Source organism: Centropristis striata, chromosome 4 (genome assembly GCF_030273125.1).
Source record: "Centropristis striata isolate RG_2023a ecotype Rhode Island chromosome 4, C.striata_1.0, whole genome shotgun sequence".
NCBI lineage: Eukaryota > Metazoa > Chordata > Actinopteri > Perciformes > Serranidae > Centropristis > Centropristis striata.
This window is the reverse complement of record NC_081520.1, coordinates 33386566-33404663: the sequence shown is the minus strand read 5'-3', so window position 1 is coordinate 33404663 and position 18098 is coordinate 33386566. Positions and strand designations below refer to the sequence as shown.

Here is an 18098-nt window from a genome sequence, read left to right as displayed (position 1 = left end):
TCTACAGAAATGTCAGCAAATGCAGCACAGAGGGAAACTCAATGGTAGAGGGGAAAAACAGATTGCAGATAACAAAGTGATTTGTTTCATTCTGAAGAGTCAGCTTTTTCAAAACCAACATGGCTCAGTTCAAAATTTTGTTTCAAAACAAAACTTCTCATCAGTTCTCTGACATGATTTTGATGATTGATGATTTTCTACCACTACACTTCATAGTGATGTTTGTTGAAACAGAGAGACTGAAGTCTCATCTGCCACTGGATTTAAATTAATGCCTCTGACCGCAGTGAATGCAGAACAATCTAACATCTCTTATTAAAGGAATGCATAAAAATAATACATGTCTTCTGATTAGTCTAAAAATCTGACTTTTACAGAGAGATTTGTAGCTTTGTGGAGCTCCTCTCATCTTTTGGGGGGATTCTCCTCCTTTCTTGCCTGCTAAACATGCTCAGTTTCAAATAACTTCACCTTAAAGCTAAAACAGTGCTGCTTTATGATAGAATATAAAAATGTAAAACTTCATTAGCCCCCCAAAAAGGTCTAAAATAATGGTTAACTATTGCATCTCAATAAATTGGGATATCATGTAAAAGTCCATTTCAACTAGTAAAAGTCAATTTCCAGTAGTTCAAGTCAAACAGCCACAACCAAGTATTGAGTGACATAGATGGACATAATTTTCAGAGGCCAACATTTCCATATTAAACATACTTTTTAAAATTGTTCTTTTATAATATTAAAACAATTTTGAGACACTGAATTTTAGGTATTCATTAAATGTAAGCCATCATTATAATTAGAACAAATTAAATAAATTAAGACATGAAATGTTTCATTCTGTGTGTAATGGATCTATATAATGTGTTATTTCCACTTTTTGAATTGAATTACTGACATAAATAAACATTTCTAATATTCTAATTTGAGATGCACCTGTACTGTGACACGTATAAAAAAAAAAAAAAAGCTATGTAAAATATGCTGTAATGTCCCTGTACTGATGAAAGTCACCTGACTGACAGAGCTCTCCTATCCATCCAGGCAGACACACACATCTTCCTGTCACTCTGTCACATCTCCCTCCGTGTGCACAGCTGCAGGCCTGGGTGCAATTCTCTCCATAACTTCCTTCCTCACACTCTAGGAAAGAGTTGGGAGTTACAATTACAAGAAGTAATTTTAGAACTACAAAAAGGTTGAAAAAGATTAGGAGTAATATGTTTCCTTTAGCTGTAGGACTCACCTAACTCACAGGCGGCTCCAGTCCAGCCGGGCGGGCAGGAGCACTGACCGGTCAGCACATCACAGGAGCCTCCGTGTTGACACAGACATAGGCCAGAACAGTGTTCCCCATATTGTCCTGCAGGACAGGCTGAACTCACACACACATTACACAGTACAGTGTGAATGAATATGTATATACAGTCATGGAAAAAAAAATATTAGACCACCCATTTTCCATGTTTTTCTTGATAATGATTTTTGTTATTATCAAGAAAACCATGGAAAATGTCTAGATATCAGCTTAAACTCTTATGAGCTATTTTTGTTGTTATCATTATATTTGTCCAAGCAAATGTACCTTTAGTCGTACCAGGCATTAAAATGAAAAAGAAATTGAAGAAAACAAGGGTGGTCTAATAATTGTTTCCATGACTGTACACACGTTCACCCATAAAATTGGAATAATTTAGTTTTCAGACACAATCCTCTGTTAATTGTGGTTTCATTTTCATTGTGATATGTTTGGAAGAGATTGATTAATAAAGTGGGGAAGATATACTTTACACTTTATCTGTCAAGAATAAATCACATTGTCACAATCATTTCATGGAAAGAGGTGAAAAAATATTTTATTCCAAATTTATGGGCAACCGTGTAATATACTGTATATGTATCAATGTGACATTGATTATTTTTAATCACTTTTCATCGTTATATACAAGGGTACGGGGTTTGCATACAACAGCTATAAGTTGACAGTTAGGAAGGGAGGATCCAACATGTTGTCTACTTTATATTTTATAAGTGAACCTGTATTTGAGGGGTGCATTTTTGCAGTTTTATGTGCATATGTTTATACCTGAAAGGGTAAATTGCTGGATACTCAAGTCCAAGTCTTCTTGACTTTAGCAAGTCAAGTCAATTCACAGTTTATGTTAAGTCGAGCCCTTTGTTAGGCAAGTCAAGTCACAACATGATAATTTTCAACAGATAATGGCAATTTAATGCGGCAAAAAATAAAATAATACAATTTTAATGCACAGCTAAAATTTGAACTTAACTTTCAATATATCCATGGTTAACAAAAACTTAACGTTATCATGCCAATGTCTTGTTCTAATGAGTGAGTTGCTTGGTGATATCAACTGTTATCAGGCTAACGTTAGCTTGCTTCTAATCCCGTCTGCCTTGAACTATTCCCACTACTGCCCCCATTATTTCCAGTGGTACTGCTCTTTTTCGTCTGTGGCTGTAAGCTTTCAGAAAAAATGCACAAATACGGATTAAATAAGGTCGGAGGATAAAGGAAAGATATTCACAGATATCTCCCTTGTCAATAAAGAAATGTGAAAACACCACCTCTAGTGACAAACACATATACACATGCACATATACAAGTCCGTGTAGCAAAGTTCAGGAGGCATTTTAGGAGGCATAAACTTAAAAAATAAAGGGGACTTTAAGAAAATATCAGTTAACTTTTGACAGGGTTTATCATGTGATGAGCTTCTTGAGTGATGAGCTACTCACGCAGTTGACAGCTGACTCCGGTCCATCCGGCCGCACAGCTGCATCGCCCGGTGACGTGGTCACACCTGGCTCCGTTCTGACACTCACAGGTCTGACTACACTGCTCCCCATAATGACCCTCTGGGCATTCTACCCACACAAACCACACAAAGACACACACATTCAGTATTAACTTCAGTATTAAAGGATATTTTTGAGACATTTTCAGCACACATACTGTAAACTTCTCCTTAATGATCCGAGATGACATTTGGAGTTTTAGAAAGAGGAAAGAGCGCTAATGACAGAGATGCATCATTAAGTCATGCTAGTGGCTTTCTGCTGACTCTGGCTCTCGTAGCTGGGACCACAAAATGGCTGTGGCGAGGGGAAAGTCTTGAATAGGACTGCAGAATGACAGAGTAAGAAGTTTAGTGGGCATTTCACTGGATTCATTAAAACAACGGCATGAAACCTTAGCATGAGAACACTGATTGAACAGCTACTAAAGAGTCCTCAGAGTTCCCTTTCCCTAATGTTGATCGCTTTAAACACGTGGGTGCATTTATCCAGAATAGACCTCAATTAAAGCATGTGTGCCTTAGGGTGCCCTCATCCCTCCTTTCTTCGCTCTTACCCATCCCTAAAAAAAAGTCATTGGCAATGTCTCCTTATAGAGATAATTGTTCACAAACACATCACAGTTGTGTTTAAGGAGAGGATGTCGTGATGGGCTGCAGTGAGGGCCTCCCTCACACCCCGTTTTAATGATGTGGCTTCCATTACCCAGAATGCAGTGTGGTCCTGCCCAGCCGGCGGTGCATAGGCAGGCTCCTGTGATGTGGTGGCAGCGGGCACCGTTCCTGCACTCGCACATCTGGCCACAGTCAAGACCGTAAAAGCTGTCCGGGCACACTGTGGGCCAAGATAAAACATCCGACTGGTTAGAACTGGCAGCTTCACAGAAGAGGAGAGGAAAAGGTTTAGATGCCAACTTTTTTTTTTTTTTTAGTTCTTTCTCTTCCCTTCCCCATCTCTCACTCTCTTCTCCTTCTCCTACTTTCCCTCTCTGTCTTACCACCTACTGAAAATACCAATATCAAATTGCAGCACCACGCTGCGACTGTTCATTTGCAGAGCGTCTGCGTTCGTTAAGTGAGCTCATGCCCCACATGTGTGGTGGATCTGGGCCACATCAAAGTCCACGGCGGCTCGGAGGCCGTTCCCTTTCGGGGGTGGAGGGGGGGGGCACGGAGAGCTGGTAATTAGAGCACCTGCTGAGTCAACAGGCCCCACCAATACAAAACAAAGCCAGCTTACCGTGCCCCCCCCCCCCCCCCACCCACCCACCCACACACACACACACACACACACAGACTTTACAGTATCTCTGCCGATGTGAGGAGATGCCAGTGAAAGAGTCTGTTTCCCATTCTCAAGGAGAGCCAGAGAGATTGTTTAAGTGTGTGTAGAGTCAATTGACACTCAGAGAGTTTGGTAAACATACTGCCTCCCATCCACCAGAATCTAGCCAGGGGCAGCAGGATGAATAAGCCTCTCCAGTACTGCCATGTAAATATTGTCTGTGAGCATGACTTCACCAGAGCAGGAAAGAATGGCTGTTTATTCATATTCTATTTTTGATCGCTCAATTTGTCACTGAAGAGATCACAGTTTAACTCTATAGTTGTGTTTTGCAGCAGAAAAAGTTCTCACACTCTGGTTTTTATTCACAGGAATGCTTCTCTTTGTGCTGCCAAAGTTTGAGTGATTGACAGCTGTTGCGGACATTTCTGTCTTCTGTTTTCTGTTGCAGTAATGTGAGAAATCTGGTCCCAAATATCTCAGCAAACAGTCGTTTTTTTTTTAATTTATATACGACCTCTTCTATATCTATAAGAAAAGTAGTGGACCATGTTACCGAAGGAAGCCACAAATTGGGAGTGCAGCAGAAATGTGTAACTTGGTGGTTTTATGTATTCTAAGTACCGCGGGTGTTTCCCTATATTTAATGCATCATACCCTCCTTCTCCTGCTCCAATTGATGATGATGCCCACTCCTCCTTTCTCTCCCTCAAGGCCTCAAATTGGGGGAAAAGTATCCTTCCTGCTCAGCACTTTCTGGCATGACCATCGCTGTGTTCCCACGCTGACAGCATGACGTCTTCGCCTGCCTCTGTAGTGGTTAGCCTGCGATGTTATTAAAGCCAGCCCACTGAGGATGCTGTCATTTTAACCCAGCTGTACATTAGCTCTGTGGTAGTACTGTAGCAAAATCGCTGCTTTATTGTCTGTTGTTTATTATTATGATAGGCAATTGCTGACACCATGGCAACATCGTTCTAGCCTGTGGAAAAATGTTTAAGGAATGTTGCCCTGAAACATCATTTATTTACACAGGGATTCCACGCATCTATGAGGTTAAAAAGTAAACATAAAACATCTCCGATGAGTGATGTTCCCTTTTAATGAGCTCTTTATGCCAGGCACAGTAATCACCTCAACATGTTAAAACACTTTTCCTCCTCTTTCAAATGCAGCACACAAAGTTTACTGCAGCACACAAACTCTACGGTAAATCTTCAGCGGCTACACCGACACCTCTGCATAGCAAAGTTTATTATTTGTTTATGCCAGCAGGGGGCGACTGGTTTCCATATTAACCACAGAGCAGCAATCTGTCATCTGATATTAGGACAGTGTCTGCAAGTGTTTGTAAGTAAAGACTCTTCCCTCGGAGTCTTTGTTTATAGGTAGGCACGGAGGATTCGGTCCACCGCACACACACTGTGCCATCGCTGAGAGACTCCATCTCCAGACTAAATGAGCTCTTTAAGACAGGAGGATTATTTCCAGATCCCTGGTTGTGTAAGAGCCACTGCTGTCAGCCCATAAAGCAGGTCCAGGGACCACACAGCCGGGGAGAGCGAGACCACAGAAATAGAGCGGATAGAGAGAACACAGAATAGAACTTCCTGGTGCCATTCAGGGTCTATACCCTGAAAGAGGTCAACACAACAACAACAAAACAAGCCTGTTTCTTCGACAATAACGCGGATGTTCAATGCCAGAGTTCTTTTTACTGCGACCGAATGAGCTATTTTGATGCAAACATCAAAGCTGCAGACCAGAAAACGGAACACAATCAACGTTAATTGAAGAAGTGGTCTGGTGTGCAGGACCCATGTCAGCACAATAGCTTGTTTCCTCTGACAAAAATGTTTAGCATCAACCACAAGAATGCTCAGTAAAACTATGCATTCGCCATAGTAACAAGCCGTCTTGAGTCTTGCAGTTATTTCCATGAATAACATTATAGAAACCAGTGTTTGGATGGAAATCGGCCACCTGGAGTCAAACACTAAAAAAGGAAAAGTCATCGCTTTCCATTTTAATTCTGCGAAACAGATGAACTGACAGAGATCTGGTCCTTCTCACAGCACAGGAGAGCCTTCAGGAGAAGTCAGGAAGAGGCCCAGCAGAAGACGGAGAAACTGGACACCTCTGTTTGAGGAGAAAAGGCCTTCAGAAAACAGAATCTGGTCAGAGCGATAGCCCTATTTCCACAGCGACGTCCAATCAGAGTGACGTCTACGTCTGAGGCCATTAGACTGTTATGACTAGGGATGTGAAGCTCTCTTCTAGTGTGACATGACCGTGATTTACGATGCCCCGCGTACTACCGAGGTGGTATGACTTTCTGGGCCTGGTAGTACACTTACACTAAATCTTACACTCTGTAATAACACGAGGCCACTTCAAGTCAAAAGACTATAATCAAGAACAAATCTATTACATTGTTAAAACTCTTGGACTGTTGGTATGTCTTGCAGTTCAATAAAAATATCCCAGTGATGAGGAGGATATTATGAAGGGTTTGCTGTGAAATACAGTCATTTTACCCCAGAATGACGAATACAAATTATATCTTTGGTTTTGTGTGGTTTTGCTTACGACATTACACAGACAATGTGATGATTCATTGAATCCGTGTAATGATTCACTCAAACTGTGGATGAGAGGAGAAAATCAGAAGAGTATCCTGCAGCGCCATCTAGTGTACTAAGACTGGTAACGTCACCTATAATGGAGAGGAGCAGTGAGTCTTTAGTGGGGTGAACCAAACTTTTGTCCCACATGACCCAAAACTCAACAAGATCAGCAAGGATTATGAATCTGAGAATTAAACTTACTGGCAGCACCTCCTAAAAATATTTAAAGCTTTCACTCAAATATCCAAATATATATTTACACTGAATGCAAGAAACTGTGTTTTTTTCCTCTAAACTGCACGAAGCAGGTGAGTCTTGTGAGACTTGTGGGTACCCATGGAACCCATTTTCATTCAGATAACTTGAGGTCAGAGGTTAACCCTTTATCAGGCAAAGAACTATATTTGGTAACTTCAGGTAATATTTTGAGAAAAAAGTTGCAAATTTACTAGATTAAAGTGGCAAATCTACAAGAAAAAAAGGCGCAGATTTAAGAGATTTAAAGTGGCAAATCTGCGAGAAAAAAGGCGCAGATTTACGAGAAAAAAGTGGAAAAAAACAACTTTTTTTTCCCAGATTCACCACTTTATCCCTTGATAGGGCACTCATTGAAATACCTTCAAATTCTGCATACAGCCAGAATGTGTAAAAAAATATATATATTTTGAGAAAAAAAGTTTACAGGATTAAAGTGGCAAATCTACGAGAGAAAAATGCGCAGATTTATGAGATTTAAAGTTTTTCTCTAGTTTTTTCTCGTAAATCGGTGACTTTTTTCGCACAGATTTGCCAATTTAATCTAGTAAATTTGCAACTTTTTTCTCGAAATATTACATGAAGTTACCAAATATAGTTCTTTGCCTGATAAAGGGTTAAGGAACACCTTTGAAAATGACCAGTTAGTTTTTCCCTCACCAAAAATTATACATTGTAGTGTTTTTTTCACCCCCTTCCTGACAAGATAGCATGCCATGGTACCAAGGTTATACGAGTTTTGGATTTTTCATTAGTTTTAATTTCATTGTGAATTTTTGTTTTTGAATTCAGTAAGTTTTAATTAGTTTTAGAGTGAGTTTGCTAGTTTTAATTAGTTTTAATTTATTTTTGAAAATGCTTAGTTTTAGTTTAGTTTTTATTAGTTTTAGTGTTAGTTTTAGTTTTTTGTCATGGGCTTTTTGTTGGGTGCGAGATTCAAAAAGGTCACAATGAATGTTGCCTTTATTTCATTTGCCTTATCAATCTTAACCCCAATAGGGTTATTAACTCATAAAACTGGATAGATGAAATTGATTTCATATCAACGAAAAAGATTTATGTATGAAAAAAAGTTGACAAAGACGAAAAAGGACATTTTCGCTATAATTTTAGTTAGTTTTAGTCAGTTTTGTAACAACACAATACAGTTTAGTTAGGTATCGTTTTTTTTAAAACTTGTTTTTATTTTTATTTCAGTTAACACAATTTTTTATTTTTACATTTCTAGTTTTTATTATTTCATTAATTTTTGTTAACTATATTAACCTTGCATGGTACCAATGCACACTTAGGTCAAGGGTCAGCAACCTTTTTCATTGAAAGAGTAATTTTTTGCCAAATAGATAAAGAAAAATCCATCTGGAGCTGCATCTTTGAGTCTTATAATGAAAGTAATTTGCCAATTTCTCGCTGAAGATCAAGCATAGCAGTACACGAGAAGCACTGGTGATGAAAGTAAACAAATCTGTCTATTTTCCTCCAAGACTTTTCTTTGATTGGCAAAATTTAGAAGATGGGGTGAAGAGCCAGATGACTAAAATGTTTGTTTATTTATGTCTTTTTTCTGTCTACAGGGTACTTTTTTTCTTTTTTTTACAATTGGAGAATGTAAGAATCACTACAATGAAGTAAATGAGAATCAAAATATAGACAAATAACCTTCATAATTTCCATATATTTTTTTTTGTCAAAGCAACAGGGAGCCATTAGAGAGGGGCCAAAGAGCCACATCTGGATCTGGAGCCGCAGTTTGCCAACCCCTGCCTCAAGTCATATGATATCAGTATCTTCACTCTAGCTATATTGACCTATATTGAACTCTAGCTATACAGTTTCCGCTTTCCCAGTGGTCCTGCAGGTTTCATTGGCTTAATTACAATTAATCTGGCCCTTATTTTCTAGTTTAATAGATGAATCACTTGGTCTGAAAATAGAAGATAATTGTTAAAGAGAGAGAGAGAGAATTTCCTAAAGTGAATGAATTATTCAACAGCACCAGACCCCAAAATATTCACTTGACTACCTCATAAGACGCAGCAAATCCTTCAATCCAAAAAGTTTGAATGTTCTGCATTTTAGAGAAGACAGAGCCGAAGCTTTGTTTTGCTCTTAGGAAATGATGTGTGTTTTGTTTATGTCCAGGTATGTGTGTGTGGGACAGAGGGAGAGACGGTTCTAATAATCTCTGATAACCTGTGTCCATAGTTTTAGGAAAGAAAAAATATATATATTAAAATGTTTTATACTTGAGGAAGGGAATTAAAATGATAAAATGTAGTAAAAAATATATTATATATTAAACATATCGTCATGTGCATTAATGTAAACCTTGTAATCCATATGAACAGTGGCGGTTCTACACAGGGGCCTACAGGAGCCACTGCCCCTGTGAAGAAGCCCTTGGCCCCTGCTGTGGCCCCTGTGTCAAATTAATAATAAAATGATCAATTTATAACGATGAACAATGGAACAATTCTAAAAAAATTTTTTGCTCAAACAATATGTCATTGTACACAAAAGGAACCCAGAATGTGTCCATTGTATAATAGTAATATAATTGTGCAATAAAATATTGTGTGTATATATATATATATATATATATATATATATAAAGATCATTCTGACTGTATTGCACTTTCAAAATAAAAAAAAGTGATTGTGCACAAAAATGAGTAATGCCATTGTCATACAAAAAAAACTGTTATTGTTGGCGAGTCTCATTATTTAAATCAATGTATTTGTATCTGCCAAATATACTTAAATGAGATGTTTAAATAAGCTAAAATAAAGATTTTGAATGCTTAAATATTATCTTTGCCATTTTTAATGTGTTAATGTGCCCCTCTGATTAAACACTGGCCCCTCCTTGGCCCCCACAGTAAAATTGGTCTAGAACTGCATATGAATAATGTAAAAATTACCCAAAATGGATCTTAAATTAATCGATTAAGCTAACAATTCATGCTTGTCATGTTAAAGATTGATCAGTAGTTAAAGTGAAACCAAAAGAGAACATCAAAATTTGTATAGCTTCACTTTTCGAACAAAAGATACTGTCAGGCATATTATAGTCACGGAAAAAAAATCGTACTTTTTTCGCAGTAAGTGCCAGCATATCCAGGTGAACACGTGCAGGCTCCACTCACATGGTCACAGAGAGCTTCATTCATACACTGGCACTGCTGGGAACACTGCTGCCCATAACTGCCATTCACACACTCTAACAGTGAAAAGATAAGAGAAGAAGATCAAGAGTGATTTAACAAAACAATATATTAAATCATAAACTTTAATCCTAATTTAGCCAACTTAATATTGAGTCTCAATTCACAGGAAATGCATTCTTGGTATAAAATATAGTTCCTGGAAATATCTTATAATTGGAGGAAATTTAAACACAGTCGCTCAGAAAGTTGGAATACATTTTTTCCCTCTTTCCATGAAGTAAAATGACAATGTGCTTGATTATTGACAGATAAAATGTATATCTTCTCAAAACTTTATTAATCAATCTTTTCCAAACATTTCACAATCAAAATGAAACCATAATTAACAGAGGATTGTGCATGAAAACAAAAATATCCCAACTTTATGGGCAACTGTGTATAAGCTACTCAAAGTATTTAGTATACAAGTCCGAAGAAAAGAAATAAAAATCACCAAAATAAAATAAAAATATCCAGTATTACAGGTGCATCTCAATAAATTAGAATATCATAGAAAAGTTTATTTATGTCAGTTATTCAATTAAAAAAGTGGAAATAACACATTATGTAGATCCATTACACACAGAATGAAACATTTCATGTCTAAATTCATTCAATTCATTCTAATTATAATGATTATGGCTTACATTTAATGAAGACCTACAATTCAGTGTCTCAAAAAATGTGAATATTACAAAAAGACCAATTTTAAAAAGTATGTTTAATATGGAAATGTTGGCCTCTGAAAAGTATGTCCATCTATATGACTCAATACTTGGTTGGGGCTGTTTGACTTGAACTACTGGAAATTGACTTTTACATGATATTTTATTGTATTGAGATGCACCTGTACATCATATTATTGGAGGAGCTTTATATAAGCTACTCAAAGTAATTAGCATACAAGTGTTGGAAAAATGACAAAAATCACGAAAATAAAATATCCTGTTTATTACTTTCAGGTTTGTAAATGAGCTCAAAGGATGTTATGAGTGTCCATCACCCCATGGTGGCAGCATTTACTAAAATATATTTTGCAACCAGAACTTGACTTACTGTTTTCACAGTGGTCTCCAGTGAAGCCGGCCTCACACACACACTGACCGGTGACCGGATCGCAGCCCAGAGAGCTCTCTTTACACTGGCATGTACTGTGGCACTCCTGGCCCCAGTAACCAGATTCACATGCTATAGAGGTGCAGAAAATGTTGCAGTGAGAAATTCAGTATGGTCAATGTTGCATTATGATTTTTAGCAGGATAATCAATCAATCAATCAATCAATCAATCAATCAATCAATCAATCAATCAATCAATCAATCAATCAATCAATCGATAAAAAAAGCACAAACTGAGGAAGCGCCATCTCAACGTTGAGCAGAAACACTGGAGGCAGGTTAGAAATTAATTAGGTAAAATAAATAAAAATAAAGTAAGGTAAGATAAAATAAAATAAACAAAAGTAAGTAAGTAAGTAAGTAATAATAATAATAATAATAATAATAACAATACAAAGTAATAAAGCTAGATAAAAAGATGACAATATACGATCATATATATATATATATATATATACACAAAGAAAGAATATCAAATAAATTAATTAATAAATAAAAGAGAAGATGTAACACTAAGATGCATGTATTTAAAAATGGTTCAAGTAAAAGCCAAAGATAAGTCTTAAGTTTGCTCTTAAAAATATGAACCGGCTCTGATGCCCTCAGGTCTTCAGGCTGTGGGCCACAGTGAGAAAACGACGCCTCACCGTCGGTTTTTGTTCTAACTTTTGGTATTATTAAAAGGCCACTCCCAGAAGACCTGAGGGTCCTCGAGGGTTCATAGGATAAAAGTAAATCAGATAAATAGGCTGGACCAAGACCATTAAGAGATTGATAAACTAGAAAAAGAGAGAAAAAGTTCTCACATGTTGCACAGTCATGGCCTGTTTTGCCTGGAGGACAGACGCAGAGTCCTGTCTGTGGGTCGCAGGAAGCATCAGGACGGCATAAACAGAGCCTTAAGCAGCCTGGTCCATGGAAACCTGGGGGACACTCTGTAGACAACAGGACATTTATAGGATTGTGCACTCTTTATAACTTACAGGAACTGAAAAATGTATTTGATCCAAATGACACTTTAGTAAACAGATTGGTTTAAACTCTTATAAAATCTCAGTTCAGTGACTTATTCAGCTTTTAATACATTTTTGCCTTTATTGGAGACCTACTGATTCTAATTAATGGTCCCAATAGTCCTAAAAAGGAAAAACAAACGTTGAAACAACAACTCACTATTTTGGCAGAGGTTCCCTGTGAAGCCTGGTTTGCATTCACATACACCGGTCTGCTTGTTGCAGGAGCCTCTGTTTTCACAGTTCGGACAAGGTGACTGGCACTTCAACCCCCAGAATCCATCAGGGCAGTCTGGGGAGCACCAAGTATCTCTCGGATTATTTGTTTATTTAAAATGATCCCAATTAGCTGACGCCAAGACGACAGCTAGTCTTCTTGGGTCCAGACAATAATTTTTAATAGAGTACCACAGGCATTACAAACTCAAGTCATTATAAAAAATATAAAAAAGAAAAAGAAAAAGAAAAAGAAAAAGAAAAAGAAAAAAAAAAGAAAAAAAAAAGAAAGCATTATACAGTCTTGTATAACATAGCCCAACCACACTCCAATAAAATGATGATAAGATGTTGACATCAAATACATTCTTAATCTTTTAAAACCAGCCTTTCCCTTAATTTCATGAACCTCACCTGGAAGACTGTTCCAAAGCTCAACTGACCTATAAAATACTGACAACTTCAAAGAGACAGTCTTAGGTAGTGGTAGAGTAATCAGTCCACTATTCGCCCCTCGAGTGTTATAAGAATGAGTATTTGAGCTGTAAATTATATTATCATAAAAAGATTTAGGAGTCTGAGTATTAATTCTTTTATGCAGGTATGTTAGTAAATTAGCAGATAGTCTATCCTTGACTCTTAACCTGGTGAGATGTCCATGCATTTCTACAACACTAGTTCTTGGAGAACAACCAAGAACTAGTCTTGCAGCCTTGTTTTGAGCCACTTGTAATTTGTTTAAAAGACTGTTGGATGCAGCAGACCATACAACTGAACAGTTATCAAGATGACATAAAACCAATGAACAAACTACTTGATGAAACAGATTAAGTGAGCAGTAAGACAGTTAAATTAGTTATTTCTCTGTAAAGTCCTAAAGCCACTTACAGTACTTTGCAAAAGTTTTAGGCAAGTTTGAAAAAATGCTGTAAAATAAGAATGCTTTCAAAAATAGAAATGATAATAGTTTATTTTTATCATTTAAGAAAATTAAAAGTGGGTAACGCTTTAGAATAAGGTCCTTAATAACCATTAATTAACAAGTAATAAGGCATTGTTCTCGCTTTAGATCCGGTAGTTACAAAAAGCATAGTTAACTTATAGTTAACTTATAATAGGTGAGCAATAAAGTATATTTTAATATCAATAAGCAAACAAAATAAGATTAATAAAGGCATGGCAATGACATAATGGGTGGGTCATGGGTGTTTGTAATGCCATTATAACACTTATATAAGCTTATAAACACACAATAATGTTAATAAGCATCTTGTAATGACTTACAAGGGCCTTATTACTTTTTAATTAATGGTTATTACAAGGACCTTAATATAAAGCGCTACCGAAAAGTGAGTGAACAGAAGACCACTCTTCGCCTTCTAACCGGCATCAATTCTTCTTTTTTTTTTCTCACGCCTGCTTAAGACTTTTGCACATCATTGTACTGTATGTTTGGATGCTTTGGCGGAGAAATGTATTAAACGCTAAGTAAGCTACACAGCAAAGGAGCTGGTTTGGTTTAGAGAGGCACAGAATAGCACAAACATCCCAGTAGTTCAGTGGGCTAATGAAAATACTGAGGTCAGTGGGTGCAAACAGGTCCTCAATCTGACATTCAGAGTTGTTTTAAGTGGGGTCATATGAGGCAGCAGTAGACCAGCAACTCCTGTGTTCTGCAACTTTAAATTACTGTTTCTGTCAATGGAGTCTGGAAGTTTTCACAAGAGGTATAGGATTAACAGGGCTGGGTAGCACAACATAAATGGGCTAAAATGTCCTGAAACTCAATCAGAAATCCAATGGAACATAAAGGACATGCAGTTAAAATGTACCTTGGTTACAGGAGTGCCCAGTCTTCCCAGCAGGACAGATGCACTTTCCATTTACTGGATCACAAGGAGCTCCTGCACAGTCACATGTCAGCCAGCAGCCCTGGCCATAGCTCCCTGATTGGCAGGCTAGCAACACAAAACACATTAAAGCATGTTTAAAACAGTCACAGTGTAACCAACACACACAAAATTACAACACAGGTTTGCGCAACAGTGCACAAAGAGAACAGCAGAAGTGAAATTTTAGAAATACTCAATCATTTTCTGTTTGTTTATCCAGCCTCTGCCAATAACCTCTGCAGTAGTAACTGAAGTAAATTACCCCTGTCATGACCTGGCTCTGCAACTAAAGATTAATACAATCCAGAAAATGTGGATTCCTTTTTTTATGTGGCTTTGACAAACCCAGCAAGCCCAGACCTGGACTGTGAATTAGTGCTGACAAACTGTAACCGTGCTCTGTTATCTTAGTTCACTCCACAGTGACATAAAGTCATGTTTTCTTGTTTTACCAAAGCCTGCTGAACAATATTCAGTATCAATTCAGATCACAATACAGGGGGCTGAGCCTTCCATCAAGCAGCAGATTAAACATCCAGAGGACACCCTGCTGTGGAGACACACTCATATTTTTGATTGTACAGTTTGTAATAACAAGAACACCTGCACTGACCAGGTGAATTGGAAAAAAAGAGCCTTATTTATTTTTTATTCACCCTCTAAATCCATTCAATCCATCAAAGGCAGCAAAGAATGAATAGGGGAAGGCCAGAATAAAGAAAGATTTGTAGGCAAATTGAAAAGATTGTGACAAGGTGGAGAAATTCAGAAACTAATTCATAACAATTTGTTTTGACATCAGGAAAAAAAGGCACACATTTGCACAAGCATGAAGTATGCAAACAATCATTTCACATGTAGACACGTGTCAGTGTGCAAGCCCACGCACTTCACATATCCACACACACGCTTACAAGGATCCTTTATTACTAAAGTCATTGCCACATGAGGGCGCTGTGGAGTCAAGCTTACATTAACAGTTCTGTGTTTAACATTCATTCATAATCCTTAACCACTTATCCGCATTCGGGTCGCAGGGGCTGGCGCCTATCCCAGCTGACAAGAGCAAGAGGTGGACTATCACAGCTTGCCAGACTATCACAGGGCTGACATATAGATACAGACAACGCTCTCATTCCCTCCTACGGTCAATTTAGAGTCACCAATTAAGCCTAAGTGCATGTTTTTGGACTGTGGGAGGAAGCCGGAGTTCCCGGTGAGAACCCACGCTGACACGGGGAGAACATGCAAACTCCACACAGAAGAGATGATTATAGTTATTTTTTACATATGGGTGTATGCAATGGTGGAAAGTAACTAAGTGCATTTTCTCAAGTACTGTATTTAAGTGCAATTTAGAGGTATCTGTACTTTACTTAATAATTAATATTTCCATTTTATGCGACTATGTACTTCTACTTCACTACATTTTGAGGCAAACATTGCACTTTTTACTCCACTACATTTAGCGTCATGACTAGATATGTGGTTTAATTTAATGAAATAACAGTATATTTATTGGTTAAAATGAGCCCTGGCTTGAGAAAATACACCACTGCTTACATAATTGAATTGAATCAATAATTAAAATGTAATAATATGTTTGACAACCTAAATGCTGTCATTCTGCATAACAAGTGCTTCTATTTTTAATACTATTAGTACATTTTGATGCTGATACTTTTGTACTTTTACTTCAGCAAGTTTTGAATGCAGGACCTTTACTTGTTGTGGAATAATTTCACATTGTAGTATTAGTACATTTACTTAAGTAAGGGATCTGAATACTTTTTCCACCACTGGATGTATGTCAAAAATTACACTCATCATTACTCATTACTAAAATCATTACTAATGACTGATAAATGCAGGTCAAACTTCAGGTTGAATTCCATTAAAGCAGCTTTTTGTCTCACCCAGCTGACATTTATCTCCATGAAGGCCTGCAGGACATCGCTGACTGCACTCTCCGGTCCTGGGGTCACATGACCCTCCGCCTGGACAGTCACATGGCTGCTGACAGCCTGCACCGAAGAAGCCCAGCTCACATTCTACATTGGGACATGAACACATACACAACAAAAGAAAAGTGGGAAGATTAACAATACATTTCCTTCCAGACAGACAGCTTGTAGGCTTTTAACCAGTGATCGATTTGATTCTGTAATCACCTTTTCTAAGAGCATCTTCTTAAACTGCATTTCCATCATAGGCCATTATATTAAAACTGCACTGTAAGAAGGCAGCATGGCTTTAAGTGTATTTCCCCTCAGCTACTTACATTACTGCAATTATAGCTTTTATAGTCCAGGAAATACATGTGGATCTTTATGATGGTTGAAGCTGTGAAATGACCAAAAGTGTAATATGTCCACTCAATGAACTTCTGGCTGAAAAGTGCAAGTTAACCTATACATTCAGTTGCTAGGATCTGAATCTGCATGCTGGAACTCTCGCTGAAAAAATGAGTTGGATGTTTTGTGAATTGCTTATACCTTTCTCACACTGTGGGCCGTGGTATGCAGCCTTACAGAAACAGTTCCCTGTTTTGGGGTCACAGCCAGTGGAATGTTCTTGAACACAGTCACATTCTTTGGAACAGCCTGCACCGTGCGTCCACCTGGGACAAGCTGGGGAGCGGATGAGAGCGGTTGTCAGAAAACAGACGAAAAGAACGAGTTAGGTCGATGATTTACTCAAGTACTGTCCTAAAGTACCGATTCAACATACTTATACCATAATATGTAACTTGATAGCTATACCCGACTACATATCAGAGACAAGTGTACTTTTACTCTAAAGCAACTAGTAAAAATTTACTTTGTCCAGTGAAAACCATCTACAGTAGTGTGTAGTCTACATATGTTGATTTTGAATATTTGTGATGAACTGAGTTTTCCTCATGGGTTGATAAAATCCTCCTACTTCTTAAGCTAAATAAACATTTTAAAAACCCTCTTGGATCAGCAGGGGAATGCACCCACACAGCTGAAAACAGAGCTGTATTTCATGAAAAGATGACTTTTTAGATACAGTTCTCACAGGACAACAATGCTACAAACACAATAATCTCACAAAAAATTATGCATTGTTGTCGATTAAACTACCCAACAGGATATAAAGGAGTTAAAATTAGCACAACGGTACCCATTAATGACCCAGTAAGGTTAATACAGGAAGATCATAGGGTACCGTTTAATGCACCATGAATACTTTTACTTTTCATACTATTTACCTCTCATTATTTTGCTGATATTACTTGCATACTTTTTCAAATGCATGACGCAAGTCCTCTTCGGGATGCATTTAAAGTATGTACAAGTACTCTGATATAATAGGTCCCACAATGGTTAGTGAGCCTGAGTGTCTGTGGTGAAATTTCACAGAAGAATCACAAGCAGCACACATAGGAACCACTCCCTATGTAGATATGAAGGGCTCATTCTAAGCTAAACACTATAATTCTTAGTTGCAATTGACTATACACAAGTGTGAATATTATATTCCATTTATGCAAATAGAGCCCCCTAGAAAAGCCCCCTACACACTGCGCCTTTAAGAAAAGTATATAAATACTTCTCCCACCACTGTGTATGATATCATACAAAAAATATACACATATGAATTATATTCCTCTGAAGAGCAGGCAGCACAACCTACCCTATAACTGC

General features: G+C 37.6%; 1 protein-coding gene across 1 annotated transcript in view; it reads right to left on the bottom strand.

Annotated features, from left to right (window-relative positions):
• Nucleotides 1-18098, bottom strand: part of megf6 (multiple EGF like domains 6) — an 80619-nt gene that overhangs the window by 15097 nt on the left and 47424 nt on the right. The window contains exons 17-27 of the mRNA XM_059331924.1: nt 16923-17057; nt 16344-16478; nt 14368-14493; nt 12480-12611; nt 12113-12241; nt 11246-11377; nt 10075-10203; nt 3523-3651; nt 2758-2886; nt 1247-1375; nt 1015-1143 (exon numbers count right to left, since the gene is read on the bottom strand). Of these exons, the coding sequence (XP_059187907.1) occupies nt 1015-1143; nt 1247-1375; nt 2758-2886; nt 3523-3651; nt 10075-10203; nt 11246-11377; nt 12113-12241; nt 12480-12611; nt 14368-14493; nt 16344-16478; nt 16923-17057 (1434 nt within the window). The remainder of the gene's footprint in view (nt 1-1014; nt 1144-1246; nt 1376-2757; nt 2887-3522; nt 3652-10074; nt 10204-11245; nt 11378-12112; nt 12242-12479; nt 12612-14367; nt 14494-16343; nt 16479-16922; nt 17058-18098) is intronic.